The following is a 12,307-nucleotide window of genomic DNA, read 5'->3' on the forward strand; positions in this document are numbered from 1 at the left end:
GGCTCCGGAGGTGGTTGAGGACTCAGTGCCTACAGGTGAGTCTCCCCCTGGGTCCAGTAACCCTTCAGCCTCTCCTGAACTGCAGAGGCTCAGGGCAGAGAGGCGAAGGGAACTGGTTTCTCCCAGGAGGAGTGCTCGCCTTAAGGCCAGGAGAGGCGGGTCTCCTGGGGGCCGGGGCCGCCCCTGGCCTCAGAGAAGATAAAGGCCAGTCAGCCCGGTCCCAGCTTGCGGGAGCAACGTCGTTGATGAGCTGTCTCGGCCAGCATCCAGTCCTGTTCCCCCAGTGTTCCTGTCCCTGCCCGGCTTCCTGCTTCGGACCTCACCTCGCTCTTTGTGAACTGTTTCCAGACTAGTGACCCAGGACCGGACTTTGACTACGCCAACGGTAACCTTCCCCCCGGGACCAGTACAATAGCATTCCAACAAAAAGAGAATGGCTGGGGAAACTTTGCGAGTACTTGGAGCTAGCAAAATTGACAGATTTAATAAGGAGAAAACCTAAAACTATGGTCATGAAGCAATGGGAGTGTTTAAATGATTACTTACAAAACCAGGGCTCGGCTACTAAAATCTGGTTGTGTTTAGAATAATCTTGTGAGTAATATAAAAAATACGAAGCGAGACATTAAGAAGACCCAAAGGAAAAATATGAAGAACAGAGGTTTTGACAAATGGACTACCAAAGGCGTGAGGCAAATGGTGGAAATCTTTTAAAAATATTTTAATTAAGATAGATAAGGATAAGATGAAAATACATAATTGAACATAAATATAGATTGGAAATGGCTGTGTATAGTGAATACTTATCTACTTTTAAAATTCTCATTCTTGATCTTATTTCTCCCTTTCCTTTATCATCTTCTTGTTCTTTTCTTTTATATTTTACCTTTCATTTCTTTTCTTTATTGTGAATATTGTTTTGTAGAGGTGCAAATAATTGTAAATATGAGAAGAGGTAAAATGTTTTCTAATTTTCTATTGGTTACATGTATTTTCCTTTTTTTTGTATATTTGTATTTTTTTCTAATTTGTACTCAACAAATTAATAATAAATAAATAAATAAATAAAGCTCATCACGTGTCCATCTCCTCGTCCCACTTGGCAGCGTCAGGCAACTTCATGTTTTGTCGCATGAAATCAAGGAACATGGAGGCCTGCAGTAACCGGCCCAGCCTCTGGAAGTGCTGTGTATGGTAGGAGAGACTCCACAGCTGCTTTGATCCCTTTGTATTGCAAGAGGCTCTCTGGCATCTCATGCTTGAGGAGGGTTTCCACCACTGCCTGAGCCTCGAGGTAGTTCCGCGAGTTTGTGTTCCACGTGATGGAAAACTTCAACACAGTTTCTGGAAGAAGGGGTTTGGGGAAGACACGTCAGGAAGGAGTGCAAGTTGCAGGCAGCGTGGCCACCTTGAACCAACACCCCTCTCTTGCGAAGCGTGGCCAGGTCTGGGCACACATCTGACCTGCGCCTTTCTTCAAGGCAGGGAAGCAGATCCAACACCCCTCCCCACCTAGTAGAAACAATTAATGATGGGAGGGGTGACTGAGTTTATTCCAGACTACATGGCTTGCAGGAATGGGTTTTATAATATTTATAAAAGTACAACAACAACAACAATATGCATTATAATCTTTGCTCTAGTATTACAGAGCTGGTGGAGCTAATTTGAGGCTTTGTACACACCATACATTAAAAGCATTACCGCTTCTCCCCTGTAAGAATCCTGGGAACTGTAGATTACCCTTCTACCGCATAGCTACAATTTGTAGCACCCTTTACAAACTGCAATTCCCAGGATTCTTTGGGAGAAATGTGCTTTTAATGCCTGCTTTTCCTGCAGCAGGCATGCTCAGCTACCCCTCTGGAAGCTCAATCCCACAGAAAGCTGTGACGGCCACCAACTTGGATGGTTTTATGCAGGAAAGGCTATCAATGGCCACTAGGCACAATGGCTATGCTCTACCTCCACAGTCAGTGGCAGTAACGTTTGTGAATAGTAGTTGCTGGAAGATGCAGGAAGGGAATACAGAATGCTCTTGTTTCCACAGGCCTCTGGTTGGCCACTGTGAGAACAGGATGCTGGACTAGACAGGCCAATGTGGCCTCATCCAGCAGGCACTTCTTATGTCCTTACGTGGTTCAAGGGTAGAGATTGTGAGAAGGCATCTTCCAAAGCAATCCCAACCCGCAAATAGCTTTGGAGCCTTCTTGCCTCTAGCCTAGCCCTCACTCCTTTTCCTGTTCCCGCTGGAGTCTTCTTTTGCTTGCCATGCCTGCGGGCTCTCTTCCGGCCAACGCTGCCAATGACAGATCTTAAAAACTTGGGGTTGGTGAGATTCGGCAATCGCAGCACCTTGCGCCTGCTGGACCTCCTGAGCGGAGCGGGTTGTGTCTTGCTCCTCGTGAAGTAGGGTGAAATGTGAGGAGTGTTGCAAGCCGGTACAGAGGCAGAAGGTCTGGCCGAGATGGTAGAGCACGGCTTCTCTGTCAGGGGCTTCTTCCTAACCCAGTGGAACACCAGTATCATACGCCTCTTAGATGGGTTGGACATGCTGAAGAAGGTGCTGGAGGCCCAAAGACCAGGGTGACTTCAAAGCGGAGGACGCAGCAGGCAGTTCCCTTTCAATGGTGCCAAATCCAAGCAAATGTTAGCTCCAGTCCTGTTAAATCGATCCAGCAATTATGAACGTTAAATAAGGGATTAATTCCTCAGGCAGCATGAAAAGACTTTCTGTGGCTTTTTAATAGATAGGAGCCCCCAACTACTGCCACTGTTGACAGCCTGTTGCCCCTTCTTTCTGCTTGAATGGGTTATGTCACAATGGTTCCTCCATCAGGTGTTTGTGAGCATGGAAATGCTGTTGGGAGTTTCAGCAATGAAGGCTCAGGCATAACATACTGTTTGAAAGTCTGAACATTTCCTCTTTTTTTATTTAACAAAATTTATATACCACTTTTATAATTTATATACAAATTATTAGGAGAGTAAGTTAAAAATATACTGTAGTTTATTCACTTATAGGCTTGTTTACATACTTTATTCCTTCTTATACTTCTATCCCACCTTTCCCCCACAGAGCATACACACTTCAGCCTCCACCTTCTCCATTTTATCCTGACAGCAATATTGTGAGCTAGGGCCATAGCTCAGTGGTAGAACAACTGCTTAGCATGCAGAAGGCATCAGGTTCAGTCCCCAGCATCTCCTGGTGGGACTGGGAGCGCTCCCTCTGCGCTTCGGAGGCTTTGCGTTGCTATCGCTGAAGCCAAGGAGTCTGCATATGCTCCATAGGACGCACACACATTCCCCCTTAATTTTTGGAGGGGGGAAAGTGCGTCCTATAGAGCGAAAAATACGGTTATTTGGACAAATGCACCTACTGGAATTGTTTAACACATTAGTTTCTGGACTTGAAATTTTGGGGCTGTAGAAAAATTCTAATTGGATTTTGCTTTTGGATTGGACAAGTGAACCCCAGGTGCAATTAGCCTTTTCGTGTCCCTCTGGAATGTGAGAAAATGATTCACCCTTAAGTGAAGATCACAGCAAGTTAAGAACCTCCCAGAAGGGTGAAGACATATCTGTTAGGATGTGTCAACATCTGCGCCAAATTGGGAGGTTGCTGATGATTGATGAAAGCCCTTTAAGAAGAATTCATTAATGGGGTATTGTTGTGGAATAACAAAGAGAAGGGGTCCAGAAGACTAATTTGACATTGGGCACAAAATAAAGCTAAAGAAATAAAACTTCATGTTTCTTTATGAATAAACCTTCCTGCTGAGTGTAAAGCATAAACATGTTTATAGCAAGGGAGAATATTTCTCCCAAGGTTCTTAAAAGTCCATAAATGCTTAAAAGGAATCTCATATTGGAATCCAAGAGGTTGGTCTCCCTCAGATTAGTTGGATCAATAAATCCTTAAAAGGGGGGGGGGGTGTTATCAGTTTTCCTCTCAGTCATTCTCTGTATTATACTGCTATGTTGTGGTATTCAATGCTTGTAAAAGTGTGTTTTGTAAAGAAGTCCAATTGGTAGATTGATAACTTTGATAAAGTATGATTATAATCCTTGATAAGGTTAGGATCAAAGGGGGACTGGTATAAGAATTGGAGACCCCGGGTGTATATTTTTATTATTTTAATGTTTAAATGTTTCACTTTAATTGTTAAAACATTTTAGAATGTATTAGGCTTGATTTTTGTGTGTTTTGCATTTGTGAGTCTTCCCCCTCCTACGCTGCATTCCATCTCTCCTTATCTACCCCTGAAAGTGATACAAATGGCAGGATGTTTTAGCACCAGAGTGTAAATCAGCAATTCTTGAAGTCATCTGAGACCCAGGAAGAGGATTTTATTATGCTCTTCTGTCAATGAAGGCTATTTTACCAGGGTAATGCTGGACACCAGAGACCTAAGATCAGGGGTAGGCAACCTAAGGCCCATGGGCCACAAGTGGCCCACGGGGGTCATTTAACTGGCCCACAAGCCGCCCCCGAACCGACCTGCCCACTCGGCGAGTCCCCACGTGCTATGCTAAACTGGCGCAGCGCGGCGCAGAGACTCGCTTCTGCGTTGCTGGAAATCGTGTCTGCGCATGCTCAAACGCTGAAAATCTCATCTGTGCAGGCGCAGACCCCGGAAATCGTGTCTGTACAGATGCAGCCGCCGGAAATCACAGCCGCGGAAGCTTATGCGTGCGTGCGATCTGGCCCACGGAAGGATCCCCAGTGAACCGGCCCAGGTGAGGTAAACCTTGCCAACCCCTGCCTAAGATGGTCAAATGACCTGGGCACATCAGGGCCACTCCAAGGTGATGCAGGAGTGAAGATATCAGTATGGAGCCATATGTGCTTTACTTCTCATCACTGACATATGTGAAGATGTTTTATGACTCTTTGTTTGCTGTGTTTGAACTACTATATGAGCTTTTTTTCTGAAGTGCCTGGGGGCAGACCTTCTTAACTGGCATGTTGAATGAGCTCTGTCCTATTTCAATAGCTATAATAAATGCTGGGTCCCTAAATCCAGATGCTGGACTTGAAAATAGTTTCCTTGGTTCTGTGGTTTATTCAAAAGGTGGTTGTTCTTCACCTGGATAACAAATAAGGTAGTGTAGAGGTAAATTATTACCACAAGCTTCACAATATTGTTTTTGATAGCAAAGCCTACTCCATGTACAGTGGTACCTCTACTTATGAACATGATCAGTTTTGAGGTGCCGTTCGCACCCTGAAAAGTCCATAAGTAGAGCGCCACTACTGCGCATGAGCAAAACACGATAGAGCGCTTCTGTGCATGTGCAAAGTGCGCAGATCACTTCTGCGTGTGCGTGCGTGGCGAACTCGGAAGTAAACACTTCTGGGGTTGCTGCATTTGTAACCTGAAAAGCCAGTGTAAAGCAAACGTAACACGAGGTATGACTATATTTGACTTTCTTGTTCAGGTAAACCTTTCCAGAAGAATGTGTAGCCTCCTTTTTCTTCCTTCAGTTGTCCCTCTCCTGCTCTTCAAGTTTCTTTAAGAGCTGCAATATCTATGTTAAAACATCGCAACTCTCTTGCAATGATGGCATTCCCATGCTCGGGGCGCTTGTTATTTGTGTAATCTGTCTATTCCATGTTCCAAAGTTCAACTGTCTTTTACGACTGCTGGGTGGTGACCCCACTGGGCGCAGTAATGCAGTCAGGGAAAAAAGGAGGCAGACTATGTTTAGGGCACCTTTTCTAGCCCCTTCTCCTTTTAGAGGTGAGCAAAGTGGATCCAAAATAGGACTGCTCAGTCGTGGATACAGATGCCAAGAGGCCCCATTAGCTAAAGTGGTGCTTGAGGTTAAGAACAGTTTCAGGTTAAGAACGGACCTCTGGAACGAACAGTGGTACTTAACCTGAGGTACCACTGTATAAATAAATCTGGTCTGATGTTGTGGTATACAAATAAACTTAGTGTTGAATTCAACTAACTTTTACTTAGAGTAGTCCCACAGACACTAATATAACTTAATCACTGACATTAATTTCAGTGGTTTATCTGAGTACAGTGGTACCTCGGTTACATACGCTTCAGGTTACATACGCTTCAGGTTACAGACTCCACTAACCCAGAAATAGTACCTCGGGTTAAGAACTTTGCTTCAGGATGAGAACAGAAATTGTGCTCTGGTGGCACAGCGGCAGCAGGCCCCATTACCTAAAGTGGTGCTTCAGGTTAAGAACAGTTTCAGGTTAAGAACGGACCTCCAGAACGAATTAAGTACTTAACTCAAGTTACCACTGTACTTTAAATGTATGTTGTTGTTAATTGTCTTTACCAATAAATTTATTAATATTTTTGTATGCCACTTTGAGTTTTATTTTGTTTTTTAAAACAATCAAGCAATACATCGCAGCATACCATATAGCAGGAGCCAGCTGTAAGAGGGTCAGACCTGGAGACTCCAGGATTCAAATCTTCAAAGGATGGGTGATATACAAATTAAATAAATATATTTACCACATGAAGCTCACTGCATGTGACCTTGGTCCAGTTACTCTTCCTCACAGGAGCGATGTGAGGAAATTAAATGGGAACTGCAAGAACCCTGAACGCCGCCTTGAGCTCCTTGGAAGAAAGGCGGTATGGAAAATGATTTCAGGAAATAAACCACTAAAAAGCCAGCAAGAATGCTTATAATTAATTTCAATTAACCCCACCACCACCTCGCGCGCCTCCCGGCCTATGTGGCAACCCTCGCCCTTCCCTCCTCAGCGCCTACCGAGGCGGGGGAAAGGGCGGCGGCGTAGGCGGCCAGGCCCTTCGCCTCAGAAAGAGCGGACTACAAGTCCCAGCATGCTCCGGGGGCAAAGCCAGGTCTGGGGAGGGCGCTGCGGAAGGCCGCCCAGCCCTGTAGCCTCACACCCTCTCAGGAGCGCAGAGAGGCGGCGGCAGCGCTGCTGCTGCTCTTGCCGCCGCGATGCCCTCTGCGGGCTGCTGCGAGGAGGGAGAAGGCGCCGCCGCCGCCGCGCCTGGGGAGGGTCCCTTCCCTTCGAGCCCTCCGGCGGCGGCGCCCCCCTCGGCCTCGGAGCGGCCCCGGCTGTGCGGCTACCTGCAGAAGCTGACGGGGAAGGGCCCGCTGCGGGGCTTCCGCAGCCGCTGGTTCGCCTTCGACCCGCGCTGCTGCGCCCTCTACTACTTCAAGGGCTCCCAGGAGGCGGTGCCCCTCGGACGCCTCGACATCGCCGGAGCCTCCTTCAGCTACCACCAGCCGGCCGAGGCCCCCGGCGCCGCCGCCCCCAGCGCCGCCGCCGCCCCGGCCTCCGCCTCCTTCTCCGCCGCCTCGTCCTCCTGCTCCTTTTCCGCCGGCAGCGGCAGCAGCAGCGGCGGCGGCGGTGTCGGGGATGTCGAGGCCGCCCTCGGCAGCACATTCGAGATCCACAGCCCCGGCGGCGGCGTCACCGTCCTCAAGGTAGAACGGGGCCTCCCCGGGGTGGGTCCGGGGTAGCTGCCCCGCTTCGCCGGCCCGCCGCGCGCCCCTCGTTGGGAGCTCCCTACTATAGCTCTCTAGTGTATTTTAAAACGGGGTTTCAGAGTTTTTAGGGGGTTTTGAATGTTTTATGTAGTTTTTCAATTTCATTGTTCTGCATGGGACAATGACAATAAAGATATCGTATATAAAGGGGTCCTGAGGGCGGGTCAAGCGGGGCAGGGAACTCCAAGCGAGGATGGACCTCCAAGCCAGCCCGCTTAGGCTTGTGGGGCGGGGCTTGCTCTCAGGTAACTTCCTCAGGTAAGGTCGCTTCCTCGAGGCTACCACCACGCCCCCCCCCCTTTAACCTGTCACTGAGTCCCGTTAAACGTTATTTACAGTCTTTATTTCACAAAGTTTACATACAGCTTGATTGTTGGAAAAAGCATTCCCTCAAATCTTTGCTCCTCCACCAGCTGCCCTGTTTGAAGGACCCAGATCCCAAAACCATCTGGGCTCAAGCAGAGCTTGCTTCTACATATAGGCTTGTGCAAGTGGCTTCAGCAGAGTCAGACCATTCCTCCATCCAGCTTAGTGTTGACTACTCTGCTTAGCAGGGGTTCTCCAGGATTTCAAATGGGTATTTCCCAGCCCTGCCTGGATATACCTGTTACTGTTTGTATGCAAGGCATGTTCTCTGGCGCAGAGATATTCTTTCCAGATAGGTTAACCTGTCTGGGCATATCGCCTGGCACTTCCTTGGAAATCCTTATCCATCTATATGCAGGATCAGAGGAAGAGATTGTCGGAGAATTTAATTTGGTTTGCCTAACCATGTATTTGTGTTACCAAGATGAATACACTAAAAACACACACACACACACACACAAATCAGCATTAACTAATCTGGAGCACCTGTTCTCTTTCCCCTTTGATAACTTCTGCTTCTATTTTGAATCTCTTTCACCCAAGCAATAAAGACTGAGGGAAGGAAAACCTTCCAGTTTCATATCCAAAGGTACCTACCCTAAAGCATGGCTAAAGTGCACACTTATCAGTGTCATTGTGGGCAGTACCTAGAGAGCTGCTGAGCTGGGATGGTGGCAAACACCACATGGCACCTCTGTCAAGATAGTCTGTGGGGTAAGCCAAGAAACCATCAGTCAGTATTGCAGGAAGAGCTGGAACAACTCACTTCCCCGTTAGTTATAATACAAGAAAAGCAAGGTGAAACAACTGAGTTGCAGGACAGAGCTAGACCTTTTACTCTACAATTCATACCAGAATTATTTCTTCAGCAGAGTAGTCTAGCCCCACAAGCTAATAAAACAGTATTTCAGTGCTGTCTGTGCCTAAAGCCACATGCCACGTGTAACTGCAATACCAAAACATGTCCAAACAGTAATAAAAAATAGAAATTGCATTTATTGCTCTGCTTTTGGTATTGCTATCCATGTACAAATAATGTAATAAACAATGCATTTAAAACTGTAAATGAAAATGTTTCTCTGATTTAACCAGTTCTGAGAGAGCTGTGCTCTTCAGTGATAAGTTTCCATAAGTAATTTTCTCTTGTAGATATTAGGTGCTCTGTTACAAAATCATTCTGAGAATTATAGCATCTTGCTCAGTAGGTTGGAGCTGAGGGCTTGAACAGCAATCTGTATACAGCATGAAGGCAAAATGTGGTGTAATAGCTGGCAGCAATCCTTTGCACACATATTTGGATTTAAGTCCTGGTGAACATTGTGAGGTTTATTTCTGAGGAAACATACTTACAGTGGGACTGTAAAATAATGAATTGCTTCAGTAGCCAGGATGAGTATGTTAAAATGCACCCTGGATGTACCTGCTTCCAACATTTCAATGTTGCCTTGACCTGTGACTGCAAGAGGCATACCTTTCCCTTTTCTAGTTGAGTATCAATGCAGTAATTTCACAATATCAGGTGGCACTAATGTTTGGTGGGGTGGAGTGACAAAAGAATAAGGTGGACAATTGGTTCTTCCTTAATTGTTAGTTCTATCATTTTTTTGGGGCTTCGCTTCCCTTTTGCTCTGATGTTGCTGATCTGGCTTTGAGCCACCTTCTGTGACTTGTTACACTTATTCTTTAGCTGTGTTTCGGCCACTGTGTTTCATCTTAACATTCTGCTAAATGAACAAACCTTATTCACTCATGTGCTGCTGCTTCATTCTTTTCTACATGGGAGTGATCAAACAAGCCATAGCTCCCTGGTTTGTCCAAGCTGGGAAACTATGGTTGATGAAATATGGTTACATGTTCTGTAGCTGTTCACGATAGTAATAACCTCCTTTATCTTGCAAAAACTCCAATGATGGCTCTGTGAAAAGAACATCCTGGATTATCCAAGCATCTTGTCCTACTTCATTGGCTCTTAGGGTTTGGGTGTGAAGAGGATTCCTAAAGCCTATTAAAAGAATAATAATTTTGCTGCCAAATGTTTAGTTTAGGCATTGGTGTTCTTAAGTATTTATTTCAGGATTAAATGGAGCCCATTACTGAATTTGTGCTTTACATTTCAAGCTTAATGGATTTATCCTTTCAAGGAAAAACTCCGTATAAGAGCAGAACAATATTTTCAAGGAAGAAAGTCAAATCAAACATAGGCTTCTTCATGGTCACATGCTTTAATATTCCTAAACTTGCTGCTGATTCACAGTTTCTGAATGTATCATGGGATGGACTCTCCCATCCATTATTCTTAACATTATAGGAACACTAAGAAATGACTTGGAAATATTAAATCTGTGTCCTTTGGGGAGTTTTTCCAAGTCACCACTTTATAGCTAGCAGTTGTGCTGTGCTCGTGTAATGCAACTTCAGGCCTGTTGTATGTACTAGAGCAATGTGGCTTCTGGCTGCATTGGGATCCTATTCATTTTGGCAGCCTCCTGTTCCAAGGTCAGAAATGTTAAGTGTGCAAAATGCTTTTGCTAATCCTGTGATGTAGGTAATGATGTGATGATGTTTTCTGAACCATATTGGCTTAAACTGGAGGTTGTGAAAGCTACAGGAAAAGAGCAAAATGGTTTTAGGCCTGTCATATCCTGAATCCTAAGATATCAACCCACAGGTTCTTTATTACCTGGAGAAAATGAAGGTAACCTTGCTAGATAGTTGTGACTGAAAAGTTGCGCAGTAAAAATTTTTTTGCACAAAAGCTGTGTCTGTTGCAGTGTCACTGGTCGGTGGGAATTGCTTCCAAGTAAATGTTGTAAATCCTAATTGAATACTTGTTTACCCAGACATGCACCCCACTGAACTCCAATCCTGTTAGGCCTCCCTGAGAATAAGTTACAGGGGTTACAGTGGGACTTCTGAGAATGGTGCTGTTATTCAAACATGATGCAATGCAGTTTCTTGACAATTGGCTTCCTCTTGTGGGTTTTTCCTATTGAGTCAGAACATCCCTTCCCTTAACTAGCAGTCAAGCACTGTCTCTTCCAGATAATTTCATGCCTTTCCTATGAAAGCTAATGTCACAATCAATTCATTAGTATTTAAGATGCTGCAGGCTTATTTGCCTGAGTGATGCTGACCTTTATTGCTTTCACTGTGACAGGAAGATGAATTAACTTACAGCATATGTTGTGGTTGCCTGTTTCTTTGAGGTTTCAACTTTCTTTCCTGTTCCTCGATCTTATCGATACGTAACATGTTTTCTTTATAGGGAAGACAAACTGTAAACATTCATCATTAGACAAATATTTTAAGTTTTGGAAAGGCAGTCTGAAAAATATAAAACACATCATGAAAAATGGACTCCCCAATAATCAAGAGTCCATTGTGGTCTCTCCATCTGCCCCAAGTTGCTCTGTATATGAGATTCATTATTCTGAAAGTATTCATTCTGTTACTAAACATGATCCTATAATAAATATTATTTTTATTCCTATTGTAGGCCAATCTAGGTCAGTTTGAATAAAGTAGTGGCAAGCATGGATAAAGTGTGAACACATAGAGCACTGTGCTGATGCCTTCCAATAACAACATGGTAAAAGTAGTCCAACTTAAAGATTCCTGTTGTCAACTACAGAGAGAGGTAGACATGTAATGGGATACCAAGCCATTGCAAAAAATGCAATAGCTAGGCTTGCTTGACAGGTCCCCAATTTAGATGGAATTTGGACTGCATGAGCCACATACACACATCAGAACTGCATCTTTTATCTTGTAATCGAATACTTAGCATAGAAGGATGCAAATCCCTGAACACAGTTGTTGAGTTATTTCCGTTTTAGTGCAGCTTATGGATGACCAGCTGTAATGTAGCAGCCTTTCTGTATTTTCAAACAGATGACAGGCACCTTTTTGTGTGTCCATGCGTATGCAGGCACCTTCCATTCCTTGTGCAGTATTCCTCTTGTAATGTTTTCAGCATTTCTGCTTGTGTGTGTAACAGGCACCAACACACCAGGATATGAAGTACTGGCTTCAGGAGCTTCAGCAGAGGAGATGGGAGTATTGTAACAGCCATGATGCAACTAAGAGAGTCAGTCAAATTTCACCGACACCATGTGACTCCTCCAAAGGGCTTGTTGCCAAAGATAATACTGGTAAGCTAATGATGAGGCTGGTCGAGAATGTGAGTCATATAACTTTGTTGGTGGCAGTATCATAATATTTTTCAAATTCTAAGTGCAACTGCCAACTCTACACATAGCTCAACTTAGTTTCCATGAAAGGTAGATTGTGGGCACAATTAGCTGAAGTATAGAGAGGGTGCTTGATAATGTTTAATGGATTGTGCTGTAACTGCTTATTCAGCTTTTAGTGGCTTCTTTATTTAACACTCAATTTGATTTCCTGTCCTGCTCCAAATTCTCAGGGTGAGTTGGAA

General features: G+C 44.8%; 1 protein-coding gene across 1 annotated transcript in view; it reads left to right on the forward strand.

Moving 5' to 3' along the window:
• The first annotated feature begins 6,936 nt into the window (after window positions 1-6,936).
• The window catches only part of TBC1D2B (TBC1 domain family member 2B), a 36,178-nt gene continuing 30,807 nt past the window's right edge, over window positions 6,937-12,307 (forward strand). Inside the window, exons 1-2 of the mRNA XM_080980698.1 lie at window positions 6,937-7,443; window positions 11,870-12,023. Coding sequence (XP_080836824.1) covers window positions 6,952-7,443; window positions 11,870-12,023 — 646 coding nt within the window. The 5' untranslated portion in view covers window positions 6,937-6,951. The remainder of the gene's footprint in view (window positions 7,444-11,869; window positions 12,024-12,307) is intronic.

The sequence above is a fragment of the Podarcis pityusensis genome (assembly GCF_964106645.2).
Source record: "Podarcis pityusensis genome assembly, chromosome: 14".
In the NCBI taxonomy this organism is placed as follows: domain Eukaryota; kingdom Metazoa; phylum Chordata; class Lepidosauria; order Squamata; family Lacertidae; genus Podarcis; species Podarcis pityusensis.